A 17678-nucleotide genomic window follows, 5' to 3' on the forward strand; every position below is an offset into this window, starting at 1 on the left:
AACCACAGACTAGACTAGACAATGGAAAATAGGATCTATGCTGCCTGTAAGGCTATCAGGCGCTTCACGTCCCTCCTAAATAACCAGAGGGCAGAGCAGAGTGAAAATTACCTACAGAAGAGGAAGTGTGCTGAAACAGAAAGAGATCCCAGAGTGGGTAGATGATCAAACCACAGAACACAAAATAAAGGACTAAGCATGTACTAACAGAAAATATGCCGCCTACATCCTAAAAAGAAGCAGAAGATAGGTGCAGGGTAAAGAACAGAAACATCAAAGTGATAAACCCTAGCTGATATTAAACTGACTGGATTAAACTACAGCAATATGGCCGGACACACAAATGAGACTATCACTAGTAAGAAATACCAGAAGTGGAAAAGTACATAAAGCCGCACACGAAAGGTGATGGGGAAGACAAATGAGTAATTGAAAACACCTGTTACCCTAAGAAGACTAAAGCAAGAATAATAGAAAATAAACACCTCGAGAAAAGATGTATCTGCTGTGGATTCACCAGTAGGAATAAAGAGAAATTAAAAGTTATCAAATCACAACTAAACCTGCCCCCTATGTACAAGAATATAACTACTATAATACTGCTTCTATGTACAAGAATATAACTACTATAATACTGCTCCTATGTACAAGAATATAACTACTATAATACTGCTCCTATGTACAAGAATATAACTACTATAATACTGCTCCTATGTACAAGAATATAACTACTATAATACTGCTCCTATGTACAAGAATATAACTACTATAATACTGCCCCCTATGTACAGGAATATAACTACTATAATACTGCTATGTACAAGAATAATACTACTATAATACTGCTCCTATGTACAAGAATATAACTACTATAATACTGCCCCTATGTACAAGAATATAACTACTATAATACTGCCCCTATGTACAAGAATATAACTACTATAATACTGCCCCTATGTACAAGAATATAACTACTATAATACTGCCCCTATGTACAAGAATATAACTACTATAATACTGCTTCTATGTACAAGAATATAACTACTATAATACTGCCCCTATGTACAAGAATATAACTACTATAATACTGCCCCTATGTACAAGAATATAACTACTATAATACTGCCCCCTATGTACAAGAATATAACTACTATAATACTGCTCCTATGTACAAGAATATAACTACTATAATACTGCTCCTATGTACAAGAATATAACTACTATAATACTGTCACCATATACAAAAATATAACTACTATAATACTGCTCCTATGTACAAAAATATAACTACTATAATACTGCTCCCTATGTACAAGAATATAACTACTATAATACTGCCCCTATGTACAAGAATATAATTACTATAATACTGCTCCTATGTACAAGAATATAACTACTATAATACTGCTCCTATGTACAAGAATATAACTACTATAATACTGCCCCCTATGTACAAGAATATAACTACTATAATACTGCTCCTATGTACAAGAATATAACTACTATAATACTGCTCCTATGTACAAGAATATAACTACTATAATACTGCCCCTATGTACAAGAATATAACTACTATAATACTGCTCCTATGTACAAGAATATAACTACTATAATACTGCTCCCTATGTACAAGAATATAACTACTAAAATACTGCCCCTATGTACAAGAATATAACTACTATAATACTGCTCCCTATGTACAAGAATTTAACTACTAAAATACTGCCTCTATGTACAAGAATATAACTACTATAATACTGCTCCTATGTACAAGAATATAACTACTATAATACTGCCCCCCATGTACAAGAATATAACTACTATAATACTGCTCCTATGTACAAGAATATAACTACTATAATACTGCTCCCTATGTACAAGAATATAACTACTATAATACTGCTCCTATGTACAAGAATATAACTACTATAATACTGCTCCCTATGTACAAGAATATAACTACTATAATACTGCTCCTATATACAAGAATATAACTACTATAATACTGCCTCTATATACAAGAATATAACTACTATAGTACTGCACCTATGTACAAGAATATAACTACTATAATACTGCCCCCCATGTACAAGAATATAACTACTATAATACTGCTCCTATGTACAAGAATATAACTACTATAATACTGCTCCCTATGTACAAGAATATAACTACTATAATACTGCCTCTATGTACAAGAATATAACTACTATAATACTGCTCCCTATGTACAAGAATATAACTACTATAATACTGCCTCTATGTACAAGAATATAACTACTATAATACTGCTCCTATGTACAAGAATATAACTACTATAATACTGCCCCCATGTACAAGAATATAACTACTATAATACTGCTCCTATGTACAAGAATATAACTACTATAATACTGCTCCCTATGTACAAGAATATAACTACTATAATACTGCCTCTATGTACAAGAATATAACTACTATAATACTGCTCCCTATGTACAAGAATATAACTACTATAATACAGCCCCTATGTACAAGAATATAACTACTATAATACTGCCCCTATGTACAAGAATATAACTACTCTAATACTGCCCCTATGTACAAGAATATAACTACTATAATACTGCTCCTTTGTACAAGAATATAACTACTATAATACTGTCACTATGTACAAGAATATAACTACTATAATACTGCTCCTATGTACAAGAATATAACTACTATAATACTGCCCCTACATACAGAAATACGCCTCCACCAAGGGAAAATCAGGGGCTCTGTAAAAACAAAACCACGGTTAGGTAGACCAACAAAAATGTCATCGACAACTTCCTGGAAAATTGTTCGGGATTAGTGATGAGCGCATATACTCATTACTCGAGATTTCTCCAGCATGCTCGGTTGTCCTCTGTGTATTTTTTAGTGCTCGGAGATTTAGTTTTTATTGCCGCAGCTGAATGATTTACATCTGTTAGCCAGCATAAGTACATGTGGGGGTTGCTTCGTTGCTAGGGAATCCCCACATGTACTTATCCTGGCTAACAGATGTAAATTATTCAGCTGCAGCAATAAAAACGTAATCTCCGAGCACTAAAAAATACTCGGAGGACCCCCGAGCACGCTCGAGAAATCTCGAGTAATGAGTATATTCGCTCATCACTAGTTATCAGCAAATACTGGAGGCAAATTTGCACTCATCAGCCCGGAAGCTGCGCATGGGACGTACTTAGACATTACAACATGACAACGATCCAAAACACAAGGCCAAGTCGACCGGTCATTGGCTACAGCAGAACAAAGTGAAGGTTCTGGAGTGGCCATCTCAGTCTCCTGACCTCAATATCATTGAGCCACTCTGGGGAGATCTCAAGTGCACAGTTGATGCTAGACAGCCCAGGAATTTACAGGAACTAGAGGCTTTATGCCAAGAAGAGTGGGCAGCTTTACCATCTGAGAAAATAAAGAACCTCATCCACAACTACCACAAAAGACTTCAAGCTGTCATTGATGTTAGAGGGGGCAATACACAATATTAAGAAACGGGGGATGTGAACTTTTGATCAGGGACATTTGGATGTTTTGGGTCATTATGATTTAGAAAGAGAAAACACAGTAGAGACAATAAATGGCTTCACCCAACCACTAACCATGAGTGGAGAGAAACGTTTGGTGTTATCATTCATATTCTCCGAAAAAAGGCCAAGAAAGCAAAAATTCTGCCAGGGGATGTAAACTTTTGACCACAACTGTAGATGATGCCATACAGCACCAAGTCCTGTAATGTCCCACAGTTCACAAATTACTGAACACTACAATTACCAGCACCATAAAGCGCCCGTATAAAAACCTATAGGGAAACGCGACTATCGCACCTCAATAATACAGCCCAGCGCCACCATACACTGCACACATATTACCATGTAGTGAAGAGGGTGCAAATATTAGCACCATATAGTGCCCATATGAAAAACTATACGGAGAACACACAATAGTGATGATCACATGTAAATGATACACAGCAGAACCAACCGTATACCGACCACAGAACACTTCCGCACTGCACTGTAGAGGGCACAGACAATGTCTTGAAGAAGTCTTCATACCCTTTAAACTTCTAAACTTTTTTTCACATTACTCCCATAAACTTAAATGTATTTTACTGGGAACTTCTCTGATATCAACACTAAGTAACACGCATTTGTAATATGTTGTCTTCAGCCCCCGAGTGAATACTTTGTAGGACCTCCTTTCTCTGCAGTTACTGCTGCAGTCTTTTGGGGTCTGTCTGTCCAGCTTTGCACCTCCAGAGGTGCCCATTCTTCTTTTTCCCCTGGCTCTCACTCAATGAGATTGAAGAGAGACGTCTGTGATCAATAAATTTCACGTTTTGTCGCCATTCACACATGAATATGTTCTGATCTAAACCCTCCATTGTAGCTCTGGCAGAATGTTGCGGGTCGTTGTCCAACCCTACGCCCCAGTCTCAAGTCTTCCGCAGCCTCAAACAGGTTTTTCACAAGGATTATCCTGTATGTAGCTGCATCCATCTTCCTTTCAACTCTGACCAGCTTCCCTGCCCCTGCTGAAGAAAAGCCTCCCCACAGCAGGATGTGGTCACCACCGTGTGTAACAGTAGAGATGGTGTTTTTAGAGAGATGTGCAGTTTTAGTTTTCTGCCACAAATATCATTTTACATTTAACCCAAAAAATGTCTCCTTTGGTCTCATCTGACCAGAGCCCCTTCCTACCCACATGCTCGCTGTGACTTTTTATTGCTTGCTTACAAACATAGCTTCCTTCTTGCCAGTTTTCCACAAAGGCCAGATTTGTGGAGTATATGACTAATAGTTGTCCTGTGGACAGGTTCTCCCCCCTGAGCTGTGGATCTGCAGCTCCTCCACAGTGGTCATGGGCCTCTTGGCTTCTTCTCTCATTAGTGCTCTCCTTGCTCGGGCTGTCAGGTTAGGTGGACAGCCATGTCTTGGTAGGTTTGCAGTTGGGCCATACTCTTCCCATTTTTGAATGATGCATTGAACAGTTCTCCATGAGATGTTCAGAACTTGGGATATTTTTATAACCTAACCCTGCTTTACTCTTCTCCACAACTTTATCCCTGGCCTGTCTGGTGAGGTCCTTGGTTTTTCAGGATGATGTAATTTTCTCACACAAACCACTGAGGCCTTCTGTCACGATTCATATTTAGATTCGTGACAGCTCTTTTTCTGCAATAAATTTAAATGTTGCTTTTTTACTTTTGCACCAGCAAGGATTAATGTCGGTTTCCTTGCTGGCAGTTGCTTTGTTGCTGGTCATCTGATGTGGGTGGTGGCCATTCCCACCATCCGTTAGTCACATGACGCATCAGCTGACTGTTGGCGATAGAGTTATTCTATGAAGAGCAGCCAAGGAGTTTTGAGCGCTCTGGTGTCAGTGCTGTATCTGCTGCTTCTGTGGAGTTCAGGGTCCTGGTTCCGATTCCTCTGCTGGAGCTTGGCAGCAGAGGCTGGAGCTAAGTATTGTTTTCCCTTTCCTTGTCTGTCTTGTGTTTGTCTCTCCCCTGTGCTGATACCATCTGCAGTGGTGAGGCTAGCGTCCTTGCCGCCCAGTACACTAGCCAGGCTATAGTGAGGTGACAGCTAGGGACTAGGCACGTGACAGTGGCTGGCAGAAGGACCCACATAGGGTGTTAGGGGAGGAACAGGTCATTGTTAGGAAGTGCCTCATCCATCGCTCATACTGTTAGGATCTTCTCTCCCTTTTTCCATTCCCTTGTTTGTGTATGTTGTGCCGTCCACCGCACTTACCCATCTCGAGCGTGACACCTTCACAGAACAGCTGCAGTTATACTAAGAAGAAATCACACCCAAGTCACTGCAATGTACTAATTATCTGACTTCTGAATGGAATTGGTCACTCAGGATTTTATTTGGGGGTGTCAGACTATAGCGGGGTGAATACAAATGCACGGCACAATTTTCAGATTTATATTTTTACAAGTAGAAAACCTTGTATCATTTCCTTCACACTCTACAAATACTTGTTATACACAGTGTGTCCGTAAAGTCATGGTGCACTTTTATAGTTTACATTTTGGCGCCCTTTCTCTAGCCCAATCATATCAGACCTGTTCATGAGGAGAGATAACAAGAACCAATCAAACAACACAAACTCATTTAAGCTGTTGCTGAGCCCCCAGTCAGATTAACCCCTGATAAACTGAACTCTGATTAATACACTGCCAGGTCTGTGACATCATGAACCACAAGCTTATGCCAGCTGTGTGGTTTTCCACGCCAGTCGAGATGAGGACGGTACGGAGGAAAGTGCAGTGTGTTCTGTGGCTCGCTAAATTCGAACATGTGACCAAAGTGCTACGTGAATATCGGCGCGTTTATAATGAAGCGCCACCACATAGGAATAACATTACTCGGTGGGATAAACAGTTGAAGGAAACCGGCAGAAACTCCGTTCTGGTAGGACATCAGTCAGTGACGAGTCTGTAGAGGCAATAGGGGATAGCTACCTAAGGAGCCCTAAAAAATCTGTTCGCGTGCTCGAAAATTACACCTAAGCAAGTCTACAGTTCATGAGGTGTTAAACAAACGTCTCTGAATTACGGGGTACAAATTGCGGCTGTTGCATGCTATCAAACCGGCGGATAGACCCAAACGATGTGCGTTTGCTACTGATATGCTTCATGAGATTGACAATGATGCAGAAGATTGAGTTTAGCGATGAGGTGACCTTCCATATGTGTGGACATGTTCATAACGTCCGAGTATGGGCTGCTGAACATCCTCATGCCTATATTGAGTATGAACGTAACACCCCTAAAGTGAACGTGTGGTGTGGCCTAATGCAGGATAAGGTGTTAGGTATGAAACTGGGAGAGTTTTTTCTTTGATTTGGAGCAGATTTCACATTTCTATCGTTTTTTGTTGCTTTCCAGTGACAAGTCAAAAGTGCACCATGACTTTGCAGACACACTGTAGTATCTATAATAGGAAAATAGAAAATCCAAACAAAATACTTTCAAGGTTTTGGGTGTAATGTGAAAAAGGTATGAAGTCTTTTTGAAGGCACTCTATAATAGTACCATACAGTGCTCACATGAAAAACTATGCTGCGAACCTATGAGCCCAATGTTGGGATATGTATCAAGGCTGGACACCTTGTATCTCGGTCACCAGGAATGGTCACCCTGTGTCCTCCCTGACGGCTGACAATGGTTTTGATGTTTTCGGTACTCACCGATGAGTGGCACGTTTTCGGAGGGCGGCATACTCTCAGCCACAAGCAGCTGGAACACGGTGAGGGCCAGAAGGACGGTGACTCCCAGGGAAACCTTCTCCCCAGAGTCTGCCGGGAGGTAGAAGCCCAGCGGAGCCAGGAAGGAGATCATCACACACGGAAGGAGCAGGTTGAAGATGTAGAAGGAGGCCCTCCGCTTCAGGATCAGGGTGTAGGTGACATCGGGGTACGGCTCCGAGCAGCAGCCGTAGGTGATCACGTTCTTCTTCGCCGGCATTCCCAGCACCTCCCACTCCACGTTCTCCACAAAGTCCGTCAGATCCCCGGTGTCCAGACCGTTCAGGATGTCGATCTGATTACCGTTATATGTCCACGAGCCGAAGGTCAGGCGACACTGCTGACCGTCAAAGGGGAAGAAGGAGACGTCCACCTTACAGGAGCTCTTAGTGATGGCCGGAGAGTCCCACATGATCTGCCCATCATACCGGATCACCACGTTCGTCTCCATCGAGCCGGTGAACTGGTCATCAGCACTGGAAAAGAGGAACACCATAATGGCTCAGTATAGACCAGAATGTTGTACTGGTGCTGGGATCAGGTCTCATCCTCCAGTCACCTCCAGAGCTGCATACACTGCTCTGCTGTTACATCAGGTCTCATCCTCCAGGTCTTTTATTAAATAAAATAAAAATACTTTACATGACAATAACTGTGATACATTACAAATAAAACACAACAGAACAGAACATAAGAACAAAGCTCCAATCAGACGACAACAAACGACAAAAGCCACAAAGAAATAACCGGAAATGGAACAAAAATGGAGAAAGTTGATGACCTACAAATCAGGGACGAGAAAGAAAAATTCCAATAACATAAAAAAAAGAAAACTAAAAGACAACAAACAAAATGCTCATAACTTACGTGAATACCTGTAAAAAATTATAAATAATAAATAGTATAAAATCATGTAAGACCCCCGGCCCAGCTTCATCCATACTACTATATACAACCCCAACTATATTCACACCGTCCTATATACGATATTATATATAATATATACACTATAAACACATTATACTAAACCAAACACTATACAACACCACAAACACAACAAAACCCTGCTGGTCCCACTGCCGAACCTTACAGCCCCCCTTACACCACCACATTCACCCTACAACAAACCTAAACACAACACAGTGTACAACATAACATTTGTTGTTTTTTATTATTATTATTTTTTTATTATTATTTTTTTTATTTTTATTTTTTATTTTTGTTTTTTTTTAAATATATATACACACACCTACTCTAACTATCCCGCCACCCCTGATCCAGCTCTGGCCACAAAGTTCAGGAATCATCCGAGCTAGGGTCAGGCCCCAAAGTTTTTCCCCAGGCGGGGCCTGTGCCAGGCCAGATCAGTCTCTTATCACCGCCGTTGAACCCCCCAATCCCCCCACCCAACCTAACTAAGACCCTCTATTATACACACTATATACAATATATACATAAACCAACATCACAGAACACAACCTACATTCTCACCACCCGAGGCTCAAGTTCGATGCCTGCAAACCTTCTATTCAGGGAACAGAAATATAAAGCAAAAATCTAGGGTGTAAAGACATCAGCCCACCACCAGGATATAGGAGCGCTAACGGACTAAGGCACCCTGAAGGAGAAACCCCTCCAGAGATGGGCCGCCCTCCGGGCACCCAGTCCTCCGCACTCCAGAGAACCTAAAACTCGTGCGTTCCACGTGAAATACCTGACCACTGCACTGACTAAGAATAAAGTGGCTCGGTCAGAGGCGTAGCTAGAACTTTTGCCGCCCGGGGCTGTTCCCGAGTTTGGCGCCCCCCCCCGGCCCGCACGTCAATAGTGTTAAACAGCTGCAGCCAGGGTCGGACTGGGGTGTCTGGGGCCCACCAGAGGAATGGACTCTAGGGGCCCACCCTACAGCTATATGCAAATATCTGTCATTATAGTGGAGCATCGGCTGTAAAACACCGGCGGCTGCTGCACATCTACCGTGTGCCCCAATAACTGGGATGTATAATTACGGTAGTTTACATTAATGGGGTTCTTGGTTAAAACAAGTTATTATCACTGATCCATGGGCTCCACAGGATAGGTGATCGCTTAGATCCGACCATTAGAAATTGCACCGATCGGAAGAATGGGGAAGTTTTATCCCTGACAAGACACTTATCACTATTTTAAAATGCAGCGGCAGGTGGGATGTCTGACCGCAGCTCCATTCATTCTTTTTGGGGCTTCCAGAAAAAAACAAGTGCAGCCACTGAGTGAATGAATGGCTCAGTGATCTAGTCGGACATGCCACTCCAGTCTAATGGGGATAAAAAGTTCCACATTTTGCTGAATGGGTCCAAGCAGTCAGACCCCCACCAATCAATACGTTATCACTTATCCTGTGGAGAGGTGATTACTTTTTTCCACAGGAAACCCCCTGTAAGTGCATCTCCGCCCCTGTGTACAAAGCATTAAAACTAATGGAAATAAAGAATCTTTTCCTAATTAATATCAGAGAGAACAAATGACCACCATACACAACACAATCCACTATACGAAGACCAATACCACCACATACAGGAAGAAATACCACCACACCATGACCAGACCACACCACATAGTGACCGAATAATACTACATACAAGGGACAAATACCGCCACACCATGAACAGATGTTAGCCGGAGTATTACCACAGCAGCGCGTGTTACTTCATATAAGCAGCAGAATCCAACGTAAGGCAAACTGTGTTTAATATATGCAGCTTGAACTGGAACAAAATAAGAAAGCTTTGACAGTAACTACCGATATAATCTAGTCCATGTAACACATGTCTCTCTGTGAAGGAAACAGCAGCAGAATGATGCAATCAGTGAGAGTCCTCTGACCTTTTTGTACAAACTTTAACAATCACAGCATAGCTGACAAATGAACACTCATAGACATTCAATGCAGACTACAACAGGAATGGAGTTGTTGCATTTAAACTTATTCCAACACCCCCACTCAACAACTGCTTATCCTGTTAGTCCCATTGCAGTTCTGAATTCTTCAAACTTGGCTCTTGACAATGGCTTTGTCAAAACATCTGCTAACATCTTGTCAGATTCACAGTAAACGAACTTTAGAACTTCACGCTCTACTAAGTCACGCAAGTGATGATGTTTAACATCAATGTGCTTTGTTCTTGCACTTATCCTTTCACTGCTGGCGAGCTTGATACATCCTTGGTTGTCCTCATAGATAACAGTTGGTTCAGCTAGTGGTTTGCCGAATTCTTCCAAAAGTTGCTTCAACCAAATTAACTCTTGACTTGCATGAGCAGCTGATGTATATTCTGCTTCTGTAGAAGACAATGCAACTGACACTTGTTTTCTACTGGACCATGAGATTGAAGTGTGTCCTAACTTGAACAAGTAACCACTTGTTGATCTTCGATCACTTGAGTCTCCAGCCCAATCTGCATCTACATATCCTCTGAGAATTAGATCTCCTGATGCAGAAATCTTTAGACTTAACTCTTGGGTTGCCTTAAGATACTGAAGAAGTCTCTTAATTGCATTCCAATCTCTTTGGCGTGGCTTGCTTACACGTCGGCAGAGAATTCCCACTGTGGCTGAGATATCTGGACGGGTTGTGGTTGCTATGTATAGAAGTGCCCCCACTGCTTGTCTGTAACTGTCATTTGTGGGTAGCAGATCTTCTTCTCCTTCCAATTTTAGGTAAGATGGATCCATTGGAGTTGATATGCCTTTGGCTTCTGACATTCCAAACTGGTTTAGAACTGTGGAGATTTTAGAATTTTGATTAAGAAGAAAACTTCCATCTTCCTCTCTCTGGATTTGGATTCCCAAATAGTATGTCACATCTCCAAGGTCCTTGGTCTCGAAATGCTTGTTCAGAATTTGACCTAGTTTTGAAATTTCTCTCTCTTCTTGATGCGCTATTATTACATCATCCACATATAGAATAACATACATCCAATCTTGTGATACACCTTTTGTATACAAACATGGATCCGCTTGAGACCTTTTAAATCCTTCGTCGATTAACACTTTGTTCATCTTAGTGTTCCATGCTCTTGCTGATTGCTTAAGGCCGTAGAGAGATTTTTGCATTCTGCAAACAAGGTTCTCTTTACCCCTTTTAACATAGCCTTCTGGTTGAGTCATGTACAGCTCTTCTTCAATGTCTCCATGTAGAAAGGCTGTTTTGATGTCAAAATGTCTTACTTTCATCTGCTGAACAGCAGCTATGGATAATAAAGTTCTGAATGTAGTTTGCTTGGCAACTGGAGCAAAAGTAGCATCATAATCTTCACCATATTTTTGTGAATATCCTTTTGCGACCAATCTTGCTTTAAAACGGTGAACATTACCTTCGGAGTCATATTTGTTCTTAAAGACCCACTTACATCCAATTGCTTTCTTGCCTTGAGGTAGCTCTGTGAGCTCCCATGTTTTGAGCTTATGAAGGGATTCCATTTCTTCATCAGCAGCTTTTATCCATTTTTGCTTCTTATGAATAGGCAGTTTTTGCATTTCCTGCCATGACTGTGGCTCTTCTTCTGGAATTGATCTGACCATATAAGAAAGGCGTTTAGCTGGAATTCCTTTATTTGATCTTCCTGATCTTCTGATCTCCTGAGGTTGGCTTGGTTCTTCTGTTTCTTTTTCAGTACTTTCAGAGCATATCCAGACTTCAGTATTTTCTTTGAGATTCTCTTCAATGTCTGGAATCACTGACTGAAATTCTTGTTCCTTAGGTTGAATTATTTGCGTAACCTCATGAAATTTGAGCGATACTGAGTTTTCATCAATCACTACATCTCTGCTGATTGTTACTGTGTTGGTCTGTGGGTGCAGGATTCTGTATCCTTTCTGAGTTTCACTGTACCCCACAAGAACTCCTTCCTTTGCATGAGATTCCCACTTAGAACGTTTTTCTTTGGGAACATGCACAAAAGTTTTGCTTCCGAATATCCTGAGATGCTTCAGGTTGGGCTTCTCACAGTTCCATAGCTCATATGGAGTTTTACTTGTAGCTTTACTTGGCAGTCGATTTTGAAGATAGGTAGCAGTCATGATGGCTTCTCCCCAATATGTTGTAGGTAGGTTTCCATCAAATAGCATACTTCTTCCACTTTCACAAAGAGTTCGGTTCTTTCTCTCTGCTGTGCCATTCTGCTCTGGGTTGTATGGAACGGTTGTCTGGAACACGATTCCATTCTTTTTCAGGATGGTTTGCACTTTACCACTTGTATATTCAGTTCCATTATCTGCTCGCAGTACCTTTGGTATTCTTCCAAATTTGTTAAGAACTGCAGCAAGATATTCTTCAAGTTTCTGTGGAACTTCATCTTTACTTTGAAGTAGGTAAGTAACAGTATATCTGGAATAATCATCAATGAATGTGAGAAAATATCTCTTCTTGCTGGGAGTAAGAACACTCATTGGACCACACACATCTGTATGTATCAAATCCAGTATCTGTGCAGATTTAGTAGTGCTTACTTTAGGAAACGATTTTCTGGACATTTTCCCTTTTAGGCAACTTGTGCACTTCATTGTTTGATTACACTGGTTGATTGCAATACCATTTGCAAGTTGAGCTAGTTTCTTTACTGCTTCTGGATCTCTGTGGCCTAGGCGTCTGTGCCACACATGAATACAGTCCTTATGAAAATCTTGTCTAGCACTGTAAACAGTTTCATTGCATTTCAGCTGATAAAGTTCATCTTTGATTTTTCCTTCGGCAAGGGTATGACCCTTCTTTGAAATGATGCATCTGTCATCCTTAAATGTAACTATATTTCCCTGTTGTGCAAGCTTCTTTACAGATAAAAGGTTACTTTCAAGTTTGGGAACATACAGCACGTCTTTAACTGGGATTTTTCTGACTTGTGCTGAGGATTGAACTTGACAATGGAGATAACCATCTCCTATTCCTTCTGATGTCATATAGTGACCATTAGCTAAAATTACCTTTTCAGACTTGCTTTCATCTAGATTAATGAAGAAATCTTTATCACGTGTCATGTGAGCAGTCGCTCCAGAGTCAATACACCAAACATGGTTTGCATATGGGCTTGTGCTGACCCCAAATGCAGTCGCAATACATGCATCTTCCTTCTTTACAGCTGTTTTAACCTTTTGATGACTGTCCTGCTTTTTAAACTGATTCATTCTTGCTTTCCACACTCTGCAGTCTGCTTTAAGGTGACCAGGCTTTTTACAGACAAAACATTCACGAGTTTCCTTTAAATGACTCTGAGCTTTAGAAAAGTACTGTGTCTTTAATGCTGCTTCTGCTTTGCATATATTATTGCTAATAGTCTCTGACTTTCTCTTGTATTCATCTGCAAGTTTCCCTTTCACATATTCTAGTGTGAGTTCATCATCTGGTCTGGCATCTAATGCAGTCACAAGCGTGTCATAACTTTCTGGAAGACCACTTAATAGTAATGCAGCAACATGAAAATCTTTAATTTCTTCACCAATACCCCTTAGGCGCTCCACAATCTCTAGGGTGTTTCTGATATAGTCCTGCATATGCTGGCCATCACTTAATTTAGACTGATACAGCTTTCTCATAAGATATAGCTTATTGCTGAGATTTGACCTTTCATGCACTTTCTGTAATTCTTCCCACATTTTCTTTGCAGTATCACATTTGCATACATGTACAATCTGGTTATCATCTATGCTGAGGGAAATAGTGCTTTGTGCTTTCTGATCAGTCTCTAGCCAATCACCCGGTACTGGGTCAGGCACAGGCTGTTCAATACATTTCCATGTACCCTCTCTTATAAGTAACATCTTTACCTTGAATTTCCAGGAGCTGTAATTGTGATTTGTGAGACTTGGCACTGTGTACTTCACTGCATTCCTTTCTGTAGACATTCTTGTCTCTTGTACCTTTTTTTTTTTTTTGTTACTGGCCCTTTAAGCTGCGCTGTCCGGTGCTCTGTACACTGCGGTACCTTTGCGTTCCGGTGTCCTTGTATTCCGGGGGTTCCTCTGTGCTGTCTGCGCTTGGCTCGCTGCTTATTCCGGTGACTGGGCTTTTTACCATTTACTTTCCGGTGGCTGGGCCCATAACCTGTTAGCCGGAGTATTACCACAGCAGCGCGTGTTACTTCATATAAGCAGCAGAATCCAACGTAAGGCAAACTGTGTTTAATATATGCAGCTTGAACTGGAACAAAATAAGAAAGCTTTGACAGTAACTACCGATATAATCTAGTCCATGTAACACATGTCTCTCTGTGAAGGAAACAGCAGCAGAATGATGCAATCAGTGAGAGTCCTCTGACCTTTTTGTACAAACTTTAACAATCACAGCATAGCTGACAAATGAACACTCATAGACATTCAATGCAGACTACAACAGGAATGGAGTTGTTGCATTTAAACTTATTCCAACAACAGATCACATATTACCACCACTTGGTGACCAAATAGCACATACAAGGGAGAAATACCACAACACCATTTCCAGACCACATATTACCAATACATAGTGACTGAATACTACAATACTGATCAGTAATAAAAAACAAAACAAAACACAATACTATCACCATAAGTGCCAGTATTCACAGGAGATCTGTACTTACTATGCAGTGTCTGTGTAGAGGTAATACAGAGATCACTGGTGGTATTATACACAGGAGCTCTGTATATAATGTATAGGTAATACAGTGATCACTGATGACATTGTGCACAGGACCTCTGTATATAGTATACAGTGTATAGTGTCAGTGTATAGCTAACACTGACTCACCAGTGACGTCTCTAGGTGAAGTCCTTCATCTTTCATCCAGCACAGACCGCCATCATTTCTTCCAGCCAGGACTCGTTTCTGCAGGAAATAACACAGTTATCTCGAGCTCCGCTTGCAGAACACATTACTTAATTTTTCACAACTTCTACATTACACCACATGAAGATAAAAAGGCGATATAGTGTCACTCTACACAGTAACATGACCGCCCACCCATTTAAAACAGTATACTCAAAAAATAAAATAAATACATCACTGCAGTAATAATATCCCTTAATTAGCTCCTATGGTAATAATATTCCCCACCCTGGCCCCGTTTATCTTATTCCTGGCTCCAGCCATATGTTCTCCCCATCCTGCCCTCATGAGTATCCATTCTACCCCATATGATCTCCCCATCCTGCCCCATCAGTCTCCATCGTATCCATCCTGCCCCATGATCCAATCCTGCCCCATGTTTTTCATTCTGCCCCGTGTCTCCAATCATGCCCCGTATCTACATTCTGCCCATGCCTCAAGTCCTGCCTCCAGTCTGTCCAGCATATTACCTCCAGTGTGTCCAGCAATCTGCCCCAGTATGTCCAGCACTGCCCCCAGTGTGTCCAGCAATCTGCCCCAGTGTCCAGCATTGCCCCAGTGTGTCCAGCATATTACCCCCAGTGTGTCCAGCAATCTGCCCCAGTATGTCCAGCACTGCCCCCAGTGTGTCCAGCAATCTGCCCCAGTGTCCAGCATTGCCCCAGTGTGTCCAGCATATTACCCCCAGTGTGTCCAGCAATCTGCCCCAGTGTCCAGCATTGCCCCAGTGTGTCCAGCATATTACCCCCAGTGTGTCCAGCAATCTGCCCCAGTGTCCAGCATTGCAACAGTGTGTCCAGCAATCTGCCCCAGGGTCTCCAGCATTGCCCCAGTGTGTCCAGCATTGCCCCAGTGTGTCCAGCATTGCCCCCAATGTGTCCAGCATTGCCCCCAGTGTGTCCAGCAATCTGCCCCAGTGTCCAGCATTGCCCCAGTGTGTCCAGCATTGCCCCCAGGGTGTCCAGCAATCTGCCCCAGTGTGCCCAGCAATCTGCCCCAGGGTCTCCAGCATTGCCCCAGTGTGTCCAGCAATCTGCCCCAGTGTCCAGCATTGCCCCAGCGTGTCCAGAAATCTGCCCCAGTGTCCAGCATTGCCCCAGTGTCCAGAAATCTGCCCCAGGGTCTCCAGCATTGCCCCAGTATGTCCAGAAATCTGCCCCAGTGTGTCCAGAAATCTGCCCCAGGGTCTCCAGCATTGCCCCCAGTGTGTCCAGCAATCTGCCCCAGTGTCCAGAAATCTGCCCCAGGGTCTCCAGCATTGCACAAGTATGTCCAGAAATCTGCCCCAGGGTCTCCAGCATTGCCTCAATGTGTCCAGAAATCCGCCCCAGGGTCTCCAGTATTGCCTCAATGTGTCCAGAAATCTGCCCCAGGGTCTCCAGCATTGCCCCAGTGTGTCCAGCAATCTGCCCCATGGTCTCCTGTATTGCCCCAGTGTGTCCAGCATTCTGCCCCATGGTCTCCAGTATTGCCGCAGTGTGTCCAGCATTCTTCCCCATGGTCTCCAGTATTGCCCCAGTGTGTCCAGCATTCTGCCCCATGGTCTCCAGTATTGCCCCAGTGTGTCCAGCATTCTGCCCCATGGTCTCCAGTATTGCCAGAGTGTGTCCAGCAATCTGCCCCATGGTCTCCAGTATTGCCCCAGTGTGTCCAGCAATCTGCCCCATGGTCTCCAGTATTGCCCCAGTGTGTCCAGCAATCTGCCCCATGGTCTCCAGTATTGCCCCAGTGTGTCCAGCAATCTGCCCCATGGTCTCTAGTATTGCCCCAGTGTGTCCAGCAATCTGCCCCATGGTCTCCAGTATTGCCCCAGTGTGTCCAGCATTGCCCCCAGACAGACAGAGTCAGACAAAGAAAAAAAAAAGTAAAATCCTCACCTCTCCCGTTCCTAGCGCAGGTCCGGTGCAGTCAGCGTCTCTCCGGCTCTGCAACGCTCAGGACAGAGAGGCTGAGCGGCGCGCACAGTGATGATGTCATCGCGCCCCCTGTCACGATGGTATGAAATATCATAAGTAGTTCTCTTGCTAGCCTGCATGGGCTAAGCCCCCTTCTTGGAGTAACAGTTTGTAGCTGCAAATTCCTGGCTTTCCTTCTCTGAGAGTATGGGGGAAGAGAGGTTTTATTGCCGCATGGAATTTACAACTGGCATTTCCTGTGTAAGCTCTTGTTCAGCTATAAGGGAAGTAGAAACTTCAAGAATCCATGAAAGATTCTTTGTTTAGTTTTTGTTAGGCAAACGATTTAAGCTAGGAACATGAAAATATATATTCGTAGTCTCACTCGGTGTATCTACACATCCCATGAAACTCGGGTTTCTAACTCCATCTGGTAAAGAAGTAGGGTTTTCTCTGGAAAAATGTATCCCAGATAGGACATATTTGATCTCATTAGAATGCTCACGTTAATCCGAGATGAATTATGAGTATGTTAGGACTCTGACATGTTTTGTAGTGAAGTTATAGAAATCAGAGGAAATAGTTTAAAGTTTACTCAGAATGTAGAGAGAGGAGGGTCTGGATAAGCCAGCCCTTCTGTGATGTCAAAGCCT

At 42.4% G+C, this 17678-nt stretch overlaps 1 protein-coding gene across 2 annotated transcripts in view; it reads right to left on the reverse strand.

Annotated features, from left to right (window-relative positions):
• CHRNA10 (cholinergic receptor nicotinic alpha 10 subunit) overlaps positions 1-17678 on the reverse strand; it is a 102969-nt gene that overhangs the window by 6614 nt on the left and 78677 nt on the right. The window contains exons 1-2 of one of the 2 annotated variants that reach the window (XM_069759571.1): positions 14092-14592; positions 7234-7766 (exon numbers count right to left, since the gene is read on the reverse strand). In XM_069759571.1, coding sequence (XP_069615672.1) covers positions 7234-7741 — 508 coding nt within the window. In that variant the 5' untranslated portion in view covers positions 7742-7766; positions 14092-14592. Of the gene's footprint in view, positions 1-7233; positions 7767-14091; positions 14593-17678 lie in introns of those variants that run through there. The other variant, XM_069759570.1, reaches the window with a different exon arrangement.

This window comes from Ranitomeya imitator, chromosome 3 (assembly GCF_032444005.1).
Source record: "Ranitomeya imitator isolate aRanImi1 chromosome 3, aRanImi1.pri, whole genome shotgun sequence".
Classification (NCBI taxonomy): Eukaryota; Metazoa; Chordata; class Amphibia; order Anura; family Dendrobatidae; genus Ranitomeya; species Ranitomeya imitator.